Raw genomic sequence first — 21,477 nt, 5'->3', positions numbered from 1 at the left:
ACACACACACACACACACACACACACACACACACACACACACACACAGCCCCAAGCAGCCAGAAGAAGAGATTTCTCTTTCCCAGTCACCAAAATAGTGCAGGCCTTTTCACCTATGAAGATCTAAGCCCATCTTATTGCCTATAAATAACAGTATTTTGTTCTGGAAAAGTTATTTTAAGTAGCTGACTTGGAAAGTTACGGAATGAGATGTATGTTAGCAGTTAGGGACCCAGTAAACCGGGAGGTAGGGGCCTTGAGGAACAGAGGGACAAAACCATCAAAAGAAGATTTGGTCAGGAGAAAGGTCAGGTCAGAAGAAGGAATGGTTTACATGGAAGCAATTTAGCCCCTGAGGCTGGTGGTGTTCTCTTAATTTCTCCAGTGGGGGGGGGGGTATCAAAGATTCATCGACATTGACTTTGTTTTTCCTGACAGCACCAAGAGAAAGCTTGAGGCAGATCTGATATATTGGAGTGAAACATTCCCACCCTAGTAAATATGGCAATTTCCTGTGGCAGCCAGCATTCACTTCATCCATCCTTAGAGCGGCTAGGGCTATTCACTAGAAACAAATGTTCTAGATACAGTATGTCAAACACCGGATGATGGAAACCTCTGAGAAGCCACAGGGAGTATGCTGGAAGCAAACAGACCAGAATGTTGAAAAGACCTCTGACCATTTTCCACAGCAGAGCGTAACTTGGAACCAACCTGAAATAATGCATTTGACCTTCATAAAAGGGTAATGGATGGACATTTAACACTAGGCCAGCCAGACTTCAGAGAATACAAGTTCTAATAAGGACAGATGATGAGGCAAAAATAAATTTAAAAAATAGGCAGGTAGATAACTAAATTAAAAAAAGAAAATAGCTCCCCAAAGAAGTTTGAGCAGGTAGTCTATTGTGCACATGTGAGGAATGATCAGCCTCTGATTCAGGCTTCGTTTCCTTTTCGAAAACTTCCGTTCACCTGGCCACAGAGGTAACCTACCTTTTCAGACCCAGTCAGTGGTATAAGAAACATGCAGCTTCTGGACCAATCTTACTTCATAATATTTGGAGACCAATTCAGACTATATTTATCCTGATTAGCTTCATTTGTTACAAAAGAATAAAACCAAAAGTCAGAGTTCTAAATTTGTTCCCATTTTGATAAATATCACCTGATGTCAACCAGAAAGCATTATCTAAACTTAGAAAAAGTTGATCTGTGGATCTATCACCTTTCTACCTACCCATTTGTCTAGCTAGCTACGTGCATATTTTTTAAACATAATTGTGACTAATAAACTCTGAATTTTAAGAGCAACATCCTGTAAAGTTGATCTTCATACAGATACAACTTTTTAATCAGCAATTCACGATTAATATTTAATGTAGTAGATGCTGACATGTGATAGACACAACATCTTACAAATGAGGAATGGCAAATTTGCAATGTTAATTACGCAAAAAGCTTCTTTCCAGCAAAAAAGTACTTAGCACTACTTAACACCACATGAAATAAAGCTGTAATTTACTACTTAACTGGATCAGTTCTGAGAAATTTGGTATATTATAAACCTGCTATTTTTTTTTACATTAGACACAGATGAGAGTCAATAAAAATCAAGTAGGTCCCTATTATACTAACATAATGTGCTAAAATCGAAGTTTGTGGTTTTATTCACATTTATTTATTCATGAATGTTATCACAGGTGCTTTGATTTATATAAAATTGTACAAGGTACATGGTTGTTCCAGGTATAGTTTAGTATACAGAGGGAGGATGGCCTAGCTCAGTATTTTTCCCCAACAGTGTTCCATGAAGCCCAGGAGTCCCAGAGGGCTCCCCAGGGCCACCTTGAGGTAGTGAGGGGGTGTGCTAGTGGGCCTTGCTGCTGGCACTTTGCCTGTTTCAAACAGAGCACTTTGCACTTATTATTTGGCAGCTTGTTTGAAACCCAATGGTTTGGATGACTGTTGGAAAATTACCCAGAGGAAAAAAATGTACGTGCAGCATGTTTTTTTGGTTTTGATTTTCTTTTTGAATGCTCGAAAAAAGAACGGAACAGAACAGAGCCTGATGGGCCGGACCAGTATCGACACTCGACTATACCCAGGCAGGATCAAAGGAGATGATCTCTCCCTTTAGCCGTCATTGCCTAGGTTAAGTATAGGGAAGTTTGGAAAATGGCACTTCCACTATGTCTCGGAGTTCATGCACTTCTTTATGAATGAAATAGATGTTATTTTTAAAAGATCAGAGGCAAATGCATGATCTTGTGTACAAAGGGACGGATGAATGAGTTAGGGTGGAATGAGCAACTGCGGAGTATCTGCCAAGGGAAATGTCATGTATCCCCTTTGATGTATTATACAATACACTAGTTCCCCTTGGCCTTGCCAGATAATGTCTAGTGAGTGCTATGCAAAGTCCTGGCATTTTAAATATTAATCATGCTCTTTTTGGCTAGAAAAGATAAAATTATACATTTTGGCCTAGAAAGGACTAAAATCTACAGGGATTTTTACTATCCTTATTTATTCACTTGAAAGAATTAATTTCATAATTAGAGAAAATAAATGAGTCAAAGCTTGTGTTACACTGTACTTTGCTTTTCAATTTCCAGCCTAGGAGCCCCACACTCAACCAAGCTCAAGTGAAATCCTCAGCCATGTGTTGGACACCTACCAGACACTGGGCTCGGCCTGTTACAGCGTAGGAAGCTGAAAAAGGTGCTTTATCCCCTCTGGGGCCTCTCATTCTAAATGGGGCATTAGACAGGGTCAAGACTGACTCATCAGGAGTGAGAGAGAAGTGCTAGAAACGAGAAGCAGATGCCTGGAAAATCAGAGGAGTGAGAATATCTGACTAATGGAATTGATTACGTTTTGTGGAATAGAGGGCATCTGAGGTTCACCTAAAGGTCTAATGATCTCAGCTTTTCTTTCACCAGTTGCCTGTAACCTCAGGCAAGTCACTAAACTCTAAGGACTCAGGTGCCTTATCTGTTAAATGAAAAAGCAGAATCTGAATACCTCTGACATCTTTTAGGTTCTGATTCAATGACTCCATATCTTTGAGGTTCTGATTCAATGATTCCATATTTTTCCTAAGAGAAGTTGGCAGATGCTATCAACAATACCTTTTTTCTGTCCCCAAAAGTCACCTGCATGAAATATATATATATATATATATATATACACACACACACACACACACACATATATATATATATATATATATATATATATATATATATATATATATATTTCCTCTCCCGAGGAAATGACGAGGAATTAAGCATGCCCTGGATATAAAGAGGCAAAGAGTCAATAATCAAATGCTTATTTAGAAAGTGCCATATACAGTAAGGTAATTAAAACCTAAACATCTGGAGAAAATGCAAACAGTGTTTAATGCTGCCATGTACCAAGGGACCCGCAAAAATGATCAATGCGTCTGAGAAGCTGGGGTCCTATTTATAGGATGAAAGTCTTGGAAGGCTCTCTCAGCAGGAATAGTTTTAATTAAGTGGTGATAACACAGAAAGGAAAAGAAACTGGGGTATGGAGGGGCACAGGAAATATAAAGAGCAAATACTCTCTAGGTTTCTTCTTTGCTGAGAACACAGTGCATGGAGGGTACAAGGATGTAACAATGAAATGAAGTGGATGCTCCAAGTTTAAAAAAACAAAACAAAACACTTTTTTTCTTCTTTTCTCCCCCAGTGTATTCCACTTGGGATTTTGGTACTCTTTAATCCTTGAAGATGTTATAGCACACCTCGTGAAGGGAGAGCCTCTAAGGTTGGTTGGGGGTGAAAGGAAAGGTATCGTGGACAGAGAGACCCAGAGTATCAAGAAGTTTTCTTTTTAGGCAGAATACAAATAAACTCAGTGAGAATTTAAGATTGAGACTAAGATTTCAGCACTGATTTTGTTTTCCTTTGTTACATTTGTATTAGTTCTTTCCATCATGATCCTCCACATCCCAGCTGCTCATTCCAGGTGCACATTAAATCATCCTTTCTCATAAAAGATTATATGTAGCCAATTAAGCACCGCTCACACCAACGAGCCTTGGGATTTATCATGGACTGGGTTGAGGAGTGCTCTCCTTTGGAGACATGGTGACAGATAGCTAGCCTGTCTCTCCTCTGGGGCTAGGACTGACTTATGCTTGTTCTTGGGGGCCTACCTCATCTGTCAGAGGCCAGGTTGCAGGGCTCTGCTGAAAGAGGGTATGCATGAGCTAGGATAATACCTGGGAGTAGACTTTTTATGTCTCTTAGTCAAGATCTCCTAGACTGACCTGCGATGAGATTACAGTTTTTACTGTAACAGACGTATCCAAGGAAAGCTGCTGTCATTTACAGCAGGCTTGCGAAGAAACAGCCAATGGACGATCATTAATTTAAACTGTAAATAAGGGCCTGTTTTGTTCTGGACTCTGATCCCAGTAATGCCCCTAACAAGCTGTCTGCAAAGCCAGGGCATGATGCCCACTGTTGGAGACACGTTGATTGAAGAACTGAGCTTGTCCTCACAAGCAGCTAAAAATAGCACTAAGCATGTGAAGGCAAAACAGGTTTCTGGGAAGGCAAGGCAGTTTCCCTGATGTCAGTTTTATGCCAGTTGCTCCCACTGATGTGAAAAGCAGAGAGACATATCTGGTACAAAAGATGTTAACTTGCTAGATAGCACCCTAGGGACAGAAAAGAATTAATACTACCCTAGAAAGGAGCCTGCCTTTTCACTAGAGGATGCACAAGTCCTAGGAGAATTGCAGTGAACTTGAGTGCCTTTGTCCTGCATAATTAAGAGAGCCTGATATTTCTTTCTTTTTTCTTCTTCTTTTTTGTTTTTCTTTCTTTTCTTTTACATAAACTCTCATTGATTGGGGGCAAATATATTCACACTTTAAAATGTTGTATAGGTACTATCTCTTTGGTTCAATAAGTCCCTTTGGGGGAGGAAAGTACATATTTCATGGTGATAAATTCACGTCATAAGTAGAAAAACTATACACAAATATACTGCTATGTCAACTTTATTGATTTTTGCACCATTGTAAAGACCTTCATCGTCCTCCAATATTTCTTAAGTCTATCAGCATCTCAGAAAGTGATCCTGAAGGCCTCGTTTATCTGTACAGGAAAAGATTCCTCCGCTTAGATTCACCCATAAACACTGTGATTTAAACAGCTCAGGCCCGCCTCTGTTTCTGGAAGGCAAAAGGCCCAGAGAAAGCTGTTCTCTAATAGTCATGGACAAGGACTTCTCTTTCTGTGGAAATAGGGTCTGCCAAGTTTAGTGAAAATTTCACTAAATGCCATGGCCAGTGACTTTTCAAAGTCTTGCAGATGACGACAGACTGAGAATGCAGGCCTGCTGGTGCTGGCACACTGGCATGAATGGGTTAGAAGATGGGGCTCCTGCTGTGTTCCCTCTAAGCTTTCCTTCCCATCTTAGGAGCTGCTTTTGGACTTGAGAGTCTCACGTTTCAAGCTCTGCTCCTGCAAACCATCTTGGAGTCACATATTCTGCTGCTACAGAAAATCCCATGCTCACTATTCACTATTTGGCATCTTACTTTTTTTTTTTAATCATATTCCTCTCTAACACCATCAATAGAACAAAGGCTATCACTAACTTAGAACAATTCTAAGAACAATTTTAAGGTCTCTTCCAGCTGTAAATTCCTTCATTTTTGTCTCTATCACTTTACAAATGGGAAAATGTAAATGTCTCACCCAAAGTCATCTGTTGGGTGGAAGCAGAGTCAAAGGACCTTTCAATGACAAAAAAGTCATATTGCATTTATGACTAGAATACAGGACCTTTGAGGGTGGAATGCTACTTATTTCTCTTTGTATCCTATGATACCTACAGATTGTTGATTTGTTAAATGAAATTTACTGAAAATGTGAAACTAGAGGAAAAAATCAATATGGAATTTAAGAATTGATTCAAAGCTAACAAACATAACTAAATTGCATTACAAAACTAAAGGGTATAAGTTCAGCTCTTCCATTTAGGACTGTATACAGCAGGTCAAATTGTTTAAATGTAAGTGCTGATGATGGGCCAGTAATTAGTCAGTAAGGGGAAGACAGGAATGTTCAGCTTGTATTTCTACATTTGTGAGGTTGACATTATCGAGCTATTCTGTCCAATACTGGGGCCCATCAGCCACAGGTGGCTATTTACATTTAAGTTAATTATCGTTAAATTAGATTTAAAATCCAGTTCTTCAGTCACGTCAGCTATATTTCAAATACTCAATAGCCACAAGTGGTTAATGTCTAAGGTTTCAGACAGCTTAAAGGAACATTTCTATCATTACAGAAAGTTCTACTAAACATTGCTATTTAGGGAGGATAATCACTACTATTACTTCTAATAATTATATGAAGAAGGAGGCAGATGAGGAAAAAAATAAAGAGAAAAACATTGATGAGCCTTAGCTGTTCTGTGCTAAACACTTGAAATGCCTTATTTCAGATAATAGTTACAACTTTCCCATGAGGTAGGAATTATAATGATCCCTATTTTAAATTCAATGACACTGCTTGGAGAGATTAAGTAAATCACCATAGTTATACACTTGTTAACTGGTTTAGCCGGGTTTTCACTCATGCCATCTGATATCGGAGTCTCTGCACAGCTGCTTGAAATGTTAGGGCCAGAGGGAATGTTACACTGTGCATAGGCAATTTTTAATCCTAGATGCATATAAGAAACATATGGGGAGCCTGCTCAAGGTACAGTTACCTGAGCCCTAATCCAGAGCAAGGGGGGTGAAATGAGAGCTTCCACATTTGGGAATCACCTAGTGCTTTGGATGTGCAGCCAGAGTTAAGGAATGACCATTCAGAGATGTTCTCATCCACCTCCCAGAGTTCAGGTAACAAAATGAAATACCTACCCAAGATCATTAACAGTAACTACTGACAAATCTGAATGGAGAACCTGGGTATCACTGCTACTGTGATAAAAGAACATGACTTAGGACATACTAATGAACAACACTTTTTCCTGAAGGATACTGTGATTTCATGCAATTCATGCAACACTTAGAAACTGCACGTCAGAATTCAGAACCTGACAATACAAGTCTATAAAAACTGAAGAACGGATGTAGTGCCACTCTCCTCCTCAGACAAGTAAGTCTTTCTCATTTAAAAGCAAATATTGTCTTCCTTGAGAAAATAACATTTCTCTCTGAAGAGATAAACCCTCTTACCAGGAGCAGTATAATACAGCGGAAATAGTATGACTGCCAACCAAGAAACCCGAATCCTAGTTCCAATTGTGCCCGTAACTCTGCAATGAGGCAAAGCATTACCTTTTACTGAACCTTAATTTTCTCATCTATAAAATGAGGGTGCAGTATTTGATGATCTCCAAGGTTCCTTCCAGCAGTGTCTCCATCCCAACATTTATGTGCAGGCTGAATAAACTTTAGAAATGAGATATCCAACGTGCACCAGGAGGACACGTTCGTCCAAATTCTAGTTAATCTATTCACTCATGTCAAGGGAAAACAGGGAGACTTCAGATGAAAACCCCACCTTTTCCTCCATCTTGTCAAAGCTCATTCTGATTCTTCTGACTGACTACTCCGAGCTCTTACAAGACAGCATCCACTCAAGGAGACCCATTCCTAGGAGCTGCCTTTCAGAAATGGTAATGATATACCTACCTCTCACCCTCCTACGTTCACAGCTGTTGCCCTGAACATTATGAGGTTTCGGACATTTTACCACCTTAACCTCCATCAACTCATCTTTACACCTCTAATCCCGGCTGGACTGTAATGGATTTTTATGTAGCTAGAGAGGTTGGTCAACCAAGACAGAAGTCACATTATGGGGGGGGTGGAGCAAGATGGCAGAGGAGTACGAGACCCGGATGGCGTCTGGTCTCAGGAATTCAGCTGGATAGGGATCAAACCATTCTGAACACCTACGAACTCAACAAAAGAGGGAAGAAAAGAATAGCAACAACTCTCTGAACAGAAAAATGACCACTTATTGGAAGGTAGGACGTGCGGAGAAGTGAATCCGAGGCGATATTCGGGAGGATAGACGGCGGGGGAGGGGGGCCTCCGTCAGCCGCTTCTGGCAAGTGATAGAGCCGTGGAGCACAAAATCGGAACTTTTAGAAGTCGGGTCCACGGAGGGACGTCACTCCAGTGGCTAAGCAGGGGGTGGAACCCCCTCTGGGACAGTGTGGTCTCAGGACACTCAGGGTCACAGAAAGACCGGGGGTGCCTGAATGCAGCAGAGCTCCCAGGTACCAGAGCGGGGAAGCCGGCTGCAGAGACGGAGCCGAGGCGCGGGCTCTCAGCTCGGGGTTGCCATAAACTGTGATCCGCGGCCCAGTCGGGCCACTGCTCCTCCAGCAGGGACCCAACAAGCAGCAGAGCCGGGAGACTCCCCTTCCTCCTGCGGGAGGAGTGGCGCGGGAGCGCACCGCAGGGATCTGCTGGGTTTGGAGACTCCACACGGGGTCGGGTGCCAGAGATAGAAACGCTCGGTCACAGGCCGGGTGAGCACGGAGTGCGGCCGGAGACCAGGGAGACGGGAGTGACTGGCGGCTTTTCTCTGGGAGCGCACTGAGGAGCAGAGCCCCGAGTTCTCGGCTCCTCCGGGGCAGAGACTGGGAGGCTGCCATGTTCACTGTCGTCCTCAAAAGCTGTACCAAAAGCTTGGAGGGAACAAAAGCAGCTGAGAGCAACCCCGAGCAGATTACTTACCCGGACCTGGCAAGGGTGGGGCAATTCCGCCTCCGGCAAAGACATTTGGGAACCACGGCAACAGGCCCCTCCACCAGAAGATCAGCAAGAACTCCGAGCCAAGACCAAGTTTATGGATCAATGAGTACGGCAGAACTCCACAGCTAGGGGAATACTGCACATAGAATTCATGGCTTTTTTACCATGATTCTTTAGTCTTTCAAAGTTAATTTTTTTAACTGTCTTTTTTTTTTTAATTTTTCTTTTTCCCTTTTTCAACCAACATCTTCTCAATCCCTTTTTTAAAAAAACATTTTTATTTTTTATTTTTAGAGTCATATTCTATCCCTCCATAGTACTTACCCTTATTTTTGGCATATATATATATATAAGTTGTTCTCGCTTTAGAATTTTCAGATACAGTTTCTGCTAACAGATCAAAATATACACTAAATCTCTAGTGTATGGCTTTGTTCTAGTCTCCTGCCTGATCACATTCTCTCCCCTTTTTTTTTCTTTTTTTTTTTCAAATCCTCTTCTTTCCTTTTTCAAACTTCTTATCAAATCCTTTTATAAAATTTTTTATAATTTTCATCTTTACAGTCATCTTCCATCCCTTCATCGTATCAACCCTTATGTTTGTACATATATAAGTTTTTCTTTCTTTAAATTTTGGGAGGCACTTTCTTCTAAGAGACCAAAATACAGCCAAAATCTAGTGTGTGACACTGATCTATGCACCAGGTTGATCATATTTGATTATATTCTGTTTTTTTGGTTTTGTTCTGTTTTTGTTTGTTTTTATGTTTATCTTTTTCTTTTCTCTTTCTTTCCCTTTCTTTTCCCCTGGTTTCAGGTCTTTTCTGATTTCTTTAGAGTATATATTCTGGGGACGTTGTTACCCTGTTAGCATTTTGTTCTCTCATTCATCTATTCTCCTCTGAACAAAATGACAAGATGGAAAAAATCACCTCAACAAAAAGAACAAGAGGTAGTACTGACTGCCAGGGAACTACTCAATACGGACATTAGTACGATGTCGGACCTAGAGTTCAGAATCATGATTTTAAAGATACTAGCTGGGCTTGAAAAAAGCATGAAGTTATTAGAGAAATCCTTTCTGGAGAAATAAAAGAACTAAAATCTAACCGAGTCGAAATCAAAAAGGCTATTAATGAGGTGCAATCAAAAATGGGGGCACTAACTGCTAGGATAAATGAGGCAGAAGAGAGAATCAGTGATATAGAACAATAAAAAGTGGAAAATAAAAAAGCTGAGAAAAAGAGAGACAAACAACTACTGGATTAAGAGGGCAGATTTCGAGAGATAAGCGATACCAAAGATGAAACAACATTAGGGGCGCCTGGGTGGCTCAGATGGTTAAGTGTCTGCCTTCAGCTTGGGTCATGATCCCGGGGTCCTGGGATCAAGCCCCATGTCGGGCTCCTGGCTCAGCGGGGAGCCTGCTTCTCCCTCTCCCCCTGCTCATGCTCTCTATCTCTGTGTCTCAAATGAATAAATAAAATCTTAAAAAAAAAAAAAAAACAGACGAAATAACATTAGAATATTTGGGATCCCAGAAGAAGAAGGAAGAGATAGAGGGGCAGAAGGTATATTGGAGCAAATTGTAGCAGAGAACTTTCCTAATTTGGGGAAGGAAACAGGCATCAAAATCCAGGAGGCACAGAGAAACCCGCTCAAAATCAATAAAAATAGGTCAACACCCCGACATCTAATACTAAAACTTACGAGTCTCAGAGACAAAGAGAAAATCCTGAAAGAGGCTTGGAAGAAGAGATATGTAACCTAAATGGTAGAAATATTAGATTGGCAACAGAACTATCTACAGAGACCTGGCAGGCCAACCGGCATGATATATTCGGAGCACTAAACGAGAAAAATATGCAGCCAAGAATACTATATCCAGCTAGGCTGTCACTGAAAATAGAAGGAGAGATAAAAAGCTTCCAGGACAAACAAAAACTAAAGGAATTTGCAAACATGAAACCAGCCCTACAAGAAATATTGAAAGGGGTCCTCTAAGCAAAGAGAGAGCCTAAAAGCAACATAGACCAGAAAGGAACACAGATAATACACAATAACAGTCACCTTACAGGCAATACAATATCACTAAATTCATATCTTTCAATAGTAACCCTGAATGTAAATGGGCTAAATGCCCCCATCAAAAGACACAGGCCATCAGATTGGATTAAAAAACAAGACCCATCGATATGCTGTCTGCAAGAGACTCATTTTAGACCCAAAGACACCCCCAGATTGAAAGTGAGGAGGTGGAAAACCACTTACCATGCTAATGGACACCAAAAGAAAGCTGGGGTGGGAATCCTTGTATCAGACAAATTAGATTTTAAACCAAAGACTGTAATAAGAGATGAAGAAGGACACTATATCCTACTTAAAGGGTCTATCCATCAAGAAGATCTAACAATTATAAATATCTATGCCCCTAAAATGGCAGTAGCCAATTATATAAGGCAATTAATAACAAAAGCAAAGAAACACACTGACAACAATACAATAATAGTGGGGGACTTTAACACCCCCCCACCTGAAATGGACAGATCATCTAAGCAAAAGATCAACAAGGAAATAAAGGCTTAAATGACACACTGGACCAAATGGACTTCAAAGACATATTCAGAACATTCCATCCCAAAGTAAAGGAATACAAATTCTTCTCTAGTGCCCATGGAACATTCTCTAGAATAGATCACAACCTAGGTCACAAATCAGGTCTCAACCGGTACCAAAAGACTGGGATCATTCCCTGCATATTTTTAGACCACAATGCTTTGAAACTAGAACTCTACCACAAGAGGAAAGTCGGAAAGAACTCAAATACACGGAGGCTAAAGACCATCCTACTAAAGAATGAATGGGTCAACCAGGAAATTAAAGAAGAATTAAAAAAATTCATGGAAACCAATGAAAATGAAAACACAACTGTTCAAAATCTTTGGGATGCAGCAAAGGCAGTCCTGAAAGGAAAGTATATAGCAATACAAGCCTTTCTCAAGAAACAAGAAAGGTCTCAAATACACAACCTAACCCGACACCTAAAGGAGCCAGAGAAAAAAGAGCAAATAAAGTCTAAACCCAGCAGGAGAAGAGAAATAATAAAGATCAGAGAAGAAATCAATGAACTAGAAACCAAGAGAACAGTAGAAGAGATCAACGAAACTAGGAGCTGGTTCTTTGAAAGAATGAACCCCTGGCCAGACATAACAAAAAGAAAAGAGAAGTGACCCCAATCAACAAAATCATGAATGAAAGAGATCACAACCAACACCAAAGAAATACAAACAATTATAAGAACATATTATGAGCAACTGTATGCCACCAAATTAAATCACCTGGAAGAAATGGATGCATTCCTAGCGATGTATCAACTACCAAACCTGAACCAGGAAGAAATAGAAAACCTGAACAGACCTATAACCACTAAGGAAATTGAAGAAGTCATCAAAAATCTCCCAACACACAAAAGTCCAGGGCCAGATGGCTTCCCAGGGGAATTCTACCAAACATTTAAAGAATTAACACCTATTCTCCTGAAACTGTTCCAAAAAATAGAAATGTAAGAAAAACTTCCAAACTCGTTTTATGAGGCCACCATTACCTTGATCCCCAAACCAGACAAAGACACCATCAAAAAGAATTGCAGACCAATAACCTTGATGAACACGGATGCAAAAATTCTCACCAAAATACTAGCCAATAGGATCCAACAGTACATTAAAAGGATTATTCACCATGACCTGACCAAGTGGGATTTATCCCTGGGCTGCAAGTACAACAACCACAAATCAATCAGGGTGATACAATACATTAACAAAAGAAAGAACAAGAACCATATGATCCTCTCAATAGATGCAGAAAAAGCATTTGACAAAGTACAGCATCCTTTCTTGATCAAAACTCTTCAGAGTATAGGCATAGAGGGTACATACCTCAATATCATAAAAGCCATCTATGAAAAACCTACAGCGAATATCATTCTCAATGGGGAAAAAGTGAGAGCTTTCCCCCTAAGGTCAGGAACACGGCAGGGATGTCCACTCTCACCACTGCTATTCAACATAGTATTAGAAGTCCTAGCCACAGCAATCAGACAACAAAAAGAAATCAAAGGCATCCAAATCGGCAAGGATGTCAAACTCTCACTCTTTGCAGATGATATGATACTTTATGTGGTATACCCAAAAGACTCCACCCCAAAACTGTTAGAACTCATACAGGAATTCAGTAAAGTGGCAGGATATAAAATCAATGCACAGAAATAAGCGGCATTCCTATACACCTGCAACAAAACAGAAGAGAGAGAAATTAAGGAGTCGATCCCATTTACAATTGCACCCAAAACCGTAAGATACCTAGCAATAAATCTAACCAAAGAGGTAAAGGATCTGTACTCAGAAAACTATAAAATACTCAGGAAAGAAATTGAGGAAATGGTAAAACGTTCCATGCTCATGGATTGGAAGAACAAATATTGTGAAGATGTCAATGCTATCTAGAGCAATGTACACATTCAATGCAATCCCCATCAAAATACCATCCACTTTTTTCAAAGAAATGGAACAAATAATACTAAAACTTGTATGGAACCAGAAAAGACCCCAAATATCCAGAGGAATGTTGAAAAAGAAAAGCAAAGCTGGTGGCATCACAATTCCGGATTTCCAACTCTATTACAAAGCTGTCATCATCAAGACAGTATGGTACTGGCACAAAAACAGACAGCTAGATCAATGGAACAGAACAGAGAGCCCGGATATGGACCCTCAACTATATGTCAACTAATCTTTGACAAAGCAGGAAAGAATGTCCGATGGAAAAAGACAGTTTCTTCAACAAATGGTATTGGGACAATTGGACAGCCACATGCAGAAGAATGAAACTGGACCATTTCCCTACACCACACACAAAAATAGACTAAAATTGTTGAAAGACCTATATGTAAGACAGGAGTCCATCAAAATCCTAAAGGAGAACACAGGCAGCAACCTCTTTGACCTGAGCCACAGCAACTTCTTCCTAGAAACCTCGCCAAAGGCAAGGGAAGCCAGGGTAAAAATGAACTATTGGGATTTCATCAAGATAAAAAGCTTTTGCACAGCAAAAGAAACAGTCAACAAAACCAAAAGATAACTGACAGAATGGGAGAAGATATTTGCAAAGGACATATTAGATAAAGGGCTAGTATCCAAAATCTAAAGAACTTATCAAACTCAACACCCAAAGAACAAATGATCCAATCAAGAAATGGGCAGAAGACATGAACAGACATTTTTCCAAAAAGACATCCAAATGGCCAACAAACACATGAAAAAGTGCTTAGCATCGCTCGGCATCAGGGAAATCCAAATCAAAACCTCAATGAAATACCACCTCACACCCTTCAGAAGGGCTAAAATTAACAAGTCAGGAAACAACAGATGTTGGCGAGGATGCGGAGAAAGCAGAACCCTCCTACAGTGTTGGTGGGAATGCAAGCTGGTGCAGCCACTCTGGAAAACAGTATGGAGGTTCCTCAAAAAGTTGAAAATAGAGCTACCATACGATCTAGCAATTGCACTACTGGGTATTTACCACAAAGATACAAATGTAGGGATCCGATGGGCTACATGCACCCCGATGTTTACAGCAGCAATGTCCACAATAGCCAAACTGTGGAAAGAGCCAAGATGTCCAACCACAGATGAATGGACAAAGAAGAAGCGGTATATAAATACAAAGGAATATTATACAGCCATCAAAAGGAATGAGATCTTGCCATTTGTAATGACGTGGATGGAACTGGAGGGTGTTATGCTGAGTGAAATAAGTCAATCAGAGAAAGACATGTATCATATGACCTCACTGATATGAGGAATTCTTAATCTCAGGAAACAAACTGAGGGTTGCTGGAGTGGGGGTGGGTTGGAAGGGATGGGGTGGCTGGGTGATAGACATCGGGGAAGGTATGTGCTATGGTGAGTGCTGTGAATTGTGCAAGACTGTTGAATCACAAATCTGTACCTCTGAAACAAATAATGCAATATATGTTAAGAAAAAAGAAGATAGCAGGAGGGGAAGAATGAAGGGGAGTAAGTCGGAGGGGGAGACATACCATGAGAGATGATGGACTCTGAAAAACAAACTGAGGTTCTAGAAGGGAGGGGGTGGGGGGATGCGTTAGCCTGGTGATGGGTATAAAAGAGGGCACGTTCTGCATGGAGCACTGGGTGTTATGCACAAAGAATGAATCATGGAACACTACATCAAAAACTAATGATGTGATGTACAGTGATTAACATAACAAATAAATTTAAGGAGAAAAAAAGAAGTCATATCATGAATAAGCAGCATGCTGAATATACATATCTTACCTTACGCTTGTTGGTGGGACACACGTAGAGATAGCTTAGAATTGTTTTCAAACCAACTTTATCATTCAGCTTCTCATAAGTGGTTCCATAATCAGTCGACCTATAATTCAAAAGGAGCATTAATGAGGACAGAAGTATATGTCATTTGCCTGCTTGTCAGTACAATGCATATTTTACATAGTAGCATGGCTCTCGGGAGGTTTCTAGATGATTCATTTAGTATATAATGATGCTTAGTTATGTACACAGAAGCATCACGTGAGTGGTTAACGTTTGCATTTAGATTGAATTGGTAAAAATTAAAACTCCATCTCTTTAGTGCTCCTTAATGTACATACACTGCATAAAGAATGTGGTTAAGTTCAAAAGATTAAGAGATAAGGGTATCTCTTGAATTGACCACAACAATAAAGAGTTTTTATGTAGATTTGACATTTTCAAACTTTTGCTTTATCTTTGGCACAGTAGAAAAGCAGGTTCTCCTGATTTATCTACAAATTGCGTTTCCTTTCATGAGTCATAGAATATATGGTGGGTCAGTCCCTTCAAAGGTCATTCAGTCTTTTCCTATTATTTAAGAGTAAGAAAACATCTTAATAATAAGGAAATTTCACAGCCTTACTCATTGGCCTTTTCTGGTGTTAAGCAACCTGTAGTTGGGAGGACATTACTTCTTGGCACTGACCTATCTTTTTTGAAGATTCTCTCATCTTTATCTAGCCCTTGGTTAATAACTTATTAATTCTGACTGAATCAATAGGCTTTAATCAGCATGTCTATCAAATTTTATTACATATTTCAGAATTGTAATCTCATTAGATCATCATTACAACCATGTGCAGGAGGAAATATTATCTGTATTTAAAGAAAGTAGTTGACAGAACCTAAGTGACCTATTCAAAGAAAACAGCTGATAAATTGCCAGGTAACATTTGAATCCAGGTGTTCTGATCCTAAGCCCTGTGTTACTCTATACCACAGTTTTTCCATTGTTTTTGTTTGCTTCAATTTAAAGGAAACATACGACTTCCTCTTGGCCTTCTTTTTACATATAGGAGATCCCAATTCATCCATTCATTCATTTACATCTGTAGAATTCCTAAAATGTACCAGACCCTGTGCTATGTACCAGGATACAACACATTGCCCCCACTCTCAAAAATCTCACAGCTTTATGTGAGAGAAAGAAATATAAGGCTATAATGTGTTTAGTTCAATGCTATAGATAAGAATTAATAAGGTTTAGACATTAAAGTTGGTTTAAACAGAAATAAAAAATGCAACCATTTTAATTCATTCCTGATAGTGATAAAAGCATAAATTCCTACAGGCCATGGAGACTACTAGAAGAAGTTTGTGTTAACAACCTCATCACCATGCATTAAGAAGCTACCCTGGACCAGGGACTGGAGCATGAAAGCTGCATAATGTATGAACCTGCATTAAGGGATTAAGAATTTAATCTGGCTGGAGGAGATCTAGGGCATTTTCCCCCTAAAGTTTGTGTGTGTGTGTGTGTGTGTGTGCGTGTTTATATTAATTAATTATATTATAAATTAAATAATCAATTATATATAATTAGATAATAGTCAACACTTTATAGAATTTAGGTGACTTGCAAATCAGAGAAGATTGGGGTATTATGTAAAGTTTCTTGAAGAACTATTGTACTTCAAAATGGAAAATGGGTAGGGTTTTAGGAAAGGGAAGTAATCAGAGCAGAGCATCATGAACTAGAGGACACCTTGTGTTACCCAAATATATAACTGGCTTTCTTCTGGACTAGCCTGCTCTCTATCCCAATCCAACAAACAGTGGTTTGATATCCAAGAATATTTGAAGAGCATTCAAAACTTTCACAGATCTTATCCATAAACCACAAATTTCTTTAGATCCTCCTTCCATATTTGTCTTTTTCCCCCCTCAAACTCATGCTGATGCGAAATTTCCTCCAGATCTCTAAGAAATACCTGAGACTTCTTTCTTCACTCAGTTGAATCTTGGTGTTTGACATATTTTTCCCCTACTCCTAGGTCAACTTCCCCTCCTTCCTAAGACTTGTCTCCAAAATTTCACTAGCCTTTCTCTAGCTCCTTTCATCAGATAACTTTTTCTAATCTTTATTCTAAACAATACTCATGAGTTCAAGAACCAACAAATAGATGCAAAAATCTATTGGGGGAGGGTGGTGGTAGTGGGAGGAGGAGAGTGTGTGAAAATATGGCACCACTGGCACATGCTGCCCGGCCACAGGTGGACGTCAGCAGGACTATGTTGGAGATGAGAGAATGGTTTAATTTTCCTAGTGGGATAATAGGAATGGAGGCTAGAGAAGTAGGAACCAGTCTATGCGGGGCAATAATTAGTTTCTTATCATTTCTATCAACTTGATCCTTGAGCTATTTAATGGATGTGTTTACATTAAAAAAGTATACTCTACAAGGGCAAATGAGGATGACTCCATGAGGAATCTACATGGAATCATTCTCATTTGTGTGTGTGTGTGTGTGTGTGTGTGTGTGTTTAGCTGAAATCTCAATGTGACAGGATGATAATAGAGTGACCAGCTCAGACATACATTAGTAACTTTCTTTTCAGAGAGCTTACAATATGTCATTGAGTACTTTCCCTTTATTATAATATCACCAGTCCAGATCCTTCAAGGTGTCTGCCACCATTGTTTAATGCTGTCTCTTGCCCCTTGATTTTTCAAAGCTCAGCAACTGAATCAAAATTTAATTCTCAATTCCAGCAGAGCTAAGTGTTTAAACATTATGGCATTGTAATAATTAACAGAGAGAGAAAAAATTATGCATTTCCACATGCCCAAAACTGCACAGACTAGCAGTTGTTCAAAGTTGTCCCACAAAATTAGAATTAGATAGTGCTACATGCATCATGGGCAATACTAACAGTCGGCCAGGATACATCGATTCAAGGGTACAGAAGTGAAAATATTTAATATCTGCAGACCAGTTGGTAAATAGTTACTGCGCTAAGTTCTCCAAGTAGCACTTCTGCCAGTCTTACCACATGGCCTCTCCCTTGGAGACCTAGATTTCCTCACAGTCCAGCAACCAAAAGACTGAAGGCACAGCAGAGGTCCTCAAGAAATTTGCTCAGCACTAAGAGGAGCACCTGTTCTGATTGGTTAGTGCCTATGCCAATCAGCCTGAGCCCCAGTGGAGGAGACAGTGACCTTGGAGAAGGCACTGCACCCTGGAAAGCAATTCCCAGTGCCCATCTGCAAACTCCCCTTCCCAGCTAACAGATGCTTCCAGTTATGCTTTGCATGGTCAACGGTGGGAACTGCAGCCCTCTAGGGATCTGGGCTCTGAAAGAGCGGATGAGAGACAGACAGTTGAGCTAATGTACTGGCTGTTAAATATTTTAAGTATCATCCCTAGGTATGGGGGAGAGGAGAGTTATCTGAGATCGAAAAATGTTAGGAAATGTTTGATAAGGAAAATTTAATGTTCCTTTACTTGAGAACTTATAAATTTTATTCTTCTCAAATACATACATAAATCTTTTTATTTTAATATATGCTGTGAACCTACTAAACGCATATTCCATGAAGCATTTTCCAAACATATTTGACTATAGGGTTCATTCTTGAGGGCTATCTAATTAAATTACTGTTCTGAGCAACATACTTTGAAAAAGCATATCAAAAACAAAAAAAGGCACAAGAAATATTATGAATCTGTTTTATAAGAAAAGGGGAACAATAAAAATAGTTAAAACAAATCAAATTTGCAAAGAGAAATGCCTGCCTATGCTAACCATAAAATGACTACTGTTGTCAAGCCAAAAAAAAAAGTAATCTTAAAAAGATATATAGCACACAGAAATGTATTTAAGATGCAATATAAACAGCCTTGAATTCTCAACTTGTACCATTTCTTAAAACATTCCAAAACAAACATTTTTTTTCAGATTTTATTTACAAGTTGACATATACAGATGGAAAACAGGGTTTTTGTCAACATCTATGCTGTGTAAGAAAAAGCTGAAAGCTTAAAAAAAAGTGCATTCCAGTAAATATACAAGTGATTAAATCAAGGTGCTCAGGTTTTTGCTTTTGATCCTTAATCCTTATACTACCTTTCTGCAAACATATCTTAAATAGTGACTTTTAGAACATTTGAATGTATGTCTTTATTTAAGTATTTACTGTATTCATAGAGCTGAAACGAGTTGCCCTGATGGATGGAGAAACCACATTCAATGTATGGCACCACCCACCTTCCAAGACCTTGTGCTCTCTTTCAGAGGGCACTGTCCAATCACATGCAAATAGGGATCAATACAGAGCATGACTAGTTTCCACAGGGAGTGGCAGAAAGAAAACAGGATTGCATTTCCTCTGCTATAATCATATACCATCAAATGAAATAATAAATAAGCACAGAATCATCTGTAAACTACATTAATCCATAAAAAGTACTTAACACAATGACTGGCATGTAATAGCAATCTCTAAATGACAGTGTGTGTTTATTTATTTTGTCACTAATTTTTTCTTGATTATTTGTGGTATCCTTTACCCATCACTTACTAAAACCCACAACATGAACCCTTAAGAAGAACTTGAATCACAGAAAATAATTTAGATTTAGCTTTTTTAGAAGAGAAAATATTCATGAAGTTACTACCATTTTTAAATGTAACCAAATCTAGTCTATCATATTTTAAAGGATATGGGCGCCAGTAGCTTTGCATGGGGCTTGAATTAGAGAAGAAAGGATAAGAACTGGAATTGGAGAGTGACTGATTCTACACTCTGCTTCTATAATAAGTGTGCCAGGATTTCCTGAATGTACTATTATGCTTAGGAAACCTAACAGATAATAAAAATGAATGTTTATCGGGGTGCTTACAATGTGATCTTCATTCTGCATGCTTCACATGCAAAGCCCATGAGATGGACACTGATACTAATCACAGGTTATAGACAAGGAGGAACCAGGAGTATAAATGAGGCCACAGAATTTGGAAGATGCAGTCCTCACGCAGGCTGCCACTCGAGAGCCTTCATCCTTAACCCCATGCTGCACTGCCTCTCTCAAAAGCCACAAGAGGAAAAGGAAATACATCTACAAAATCTAGTTCAACATTTCTTTATAAAAGGAATATGAACTCAAGCTGTTGAAGTTTTACATGGTGTAGACCAAAATCTGGCTTTTCTTCATACCAGGTAAAGGCACGGGGGCCTGCCAGAGAGAATCCATCTTAAGAAAACCATAAGCAGAAACTGTTACGATAGGTTAAGAAGAGGAGAAAGTAGGTCTTTCATCTGATCCACTTTAGCTCCTAGAAAGGTTAGAAATATGGAAAAATTGGGTCAACTTGTGAATTATCTGATGACGTCTCATGAAGATTATCAAGACGTCACAGCTTCACAGAAAGAAGAAGTACTTAAAGTCAAACAGAACCAGACATGGGCTCTCAACCAGCTGGGTAACCAGTCCATTCCCCGATGTCCTCAACAAGTCAACTTCAGACGTGCTTTTTTATCTACTAAGTTGGTGACATAATAGATGCCCAACTCTTAATTCCTCTGCCTTTTCTGCCTGCCCCCCACCCCAGCCCACTCCAGCCTTGCTATTCCAGGTGTCTAGAAAGTTCTTTCTCCAGAAGCCCTCCTCATTTCTTTCTGAACATTGGTAATCCTGTATGAAACAGCAACTTTCCCACCCCTCCAGCACACTCCAACCTCCTTATCCTCTTCTGTTTTCTCTGTGCATAGTATTTACCCCCATCTGATAGATTTCTTCCTTTTTTATTTTTTTAATTTTCTGTCTTTCCCCCTCCGGAATGAAAGCTCCATGAGAGTAGAGTAGAAAAGATGTCTGTTTTGCCTGCCGCTGTTTTCCTCACTCTCAGAAGAGTGTCCCAGACACGGCAGGCACTCACAATTTTTTCTTCACTGACTGGCTGACTCGATGGAACCTTGCTCTTCTTGTGTGGCCAGCTGGATCTCTACTAAGCCAACATGAAGAAGCCTGCATCATCCGGCAGGGACTCCTACAGTCCTTGCTCCCAGCAGGTTCAATCAGCCGTGTGGGGTGAAGTGGGACCAGGGTGGGGAGCATGTCCTATGCTCCTCCACTTTTTAATCGAGAAACCCCTGCCTGGCATCTTAGACTACTCCAAGTGCCATAAGGGCAGTGGACATAGTTTGGTTCCCCTGCCCCCAAATCCCCAGGCCTCAGGACAGTGGTGGCATATCAGATGTCTTCTCCATACAGAAGGTGAATGAATGCAGAAGCCTACTGGACACTCTCTGAACCAAGAATGAGCCAGGCCACTTCTTCAAAAAGAAGTAGCCTTCGGACTCCAGGGAGGT

At 39.8% G+C, this 21,477-nt stretch overlaps 1 protein-coding gene across 5 annotated transcripts in view; it reads right to left on the bottom strand.

Annotated features, from left to right (window-relative positions):
* The window catches only part of SORCS1 (sortilin related VPS10 domain containing receptor 1), a 572,578-nt gene that overhangs the window by 241,746 nt on the left and 309,355 nt on the right, over positions 1-21,477 (bottom strand). For all 5 annotated transcript variants that reach the window (XM_025880696.2, XM_025880698.2, XM_073904224.1 and 2 more), the window contains exon 3: positions 15,126-15,225. In XM_025880696.2, the coding sequence (XP_025736481.1) occupies positions 15,126-15,225 (100 nt within the window). The remainder of the gene's footprint in view (positions 1-15,125; positions 15,226-21,477) is intronic.

Source organism: Callorhinus ursinus, unplaced genomic scaffold (genome assembly GCF_003265705.2).
Source record: "Callorhinus ursinus isolate GAN/ISIS: 27379988/994484 unplaced genomic scaffold, GSC_fseal_2.0 scaffold20, whole genome shotgun sequence".
In the NCBI taxonomy this organism is placed as follows: Eukaryota; Metazoa; Chordata; class Mammalia; order Carnivora; family Otariidae; genus Callorhinus; species Callorhinus ursinus.
Note: the sequence above shows the minus strand (reverse complement) of the source record. Positions and strands in the feature narration are given on the sequence as shown.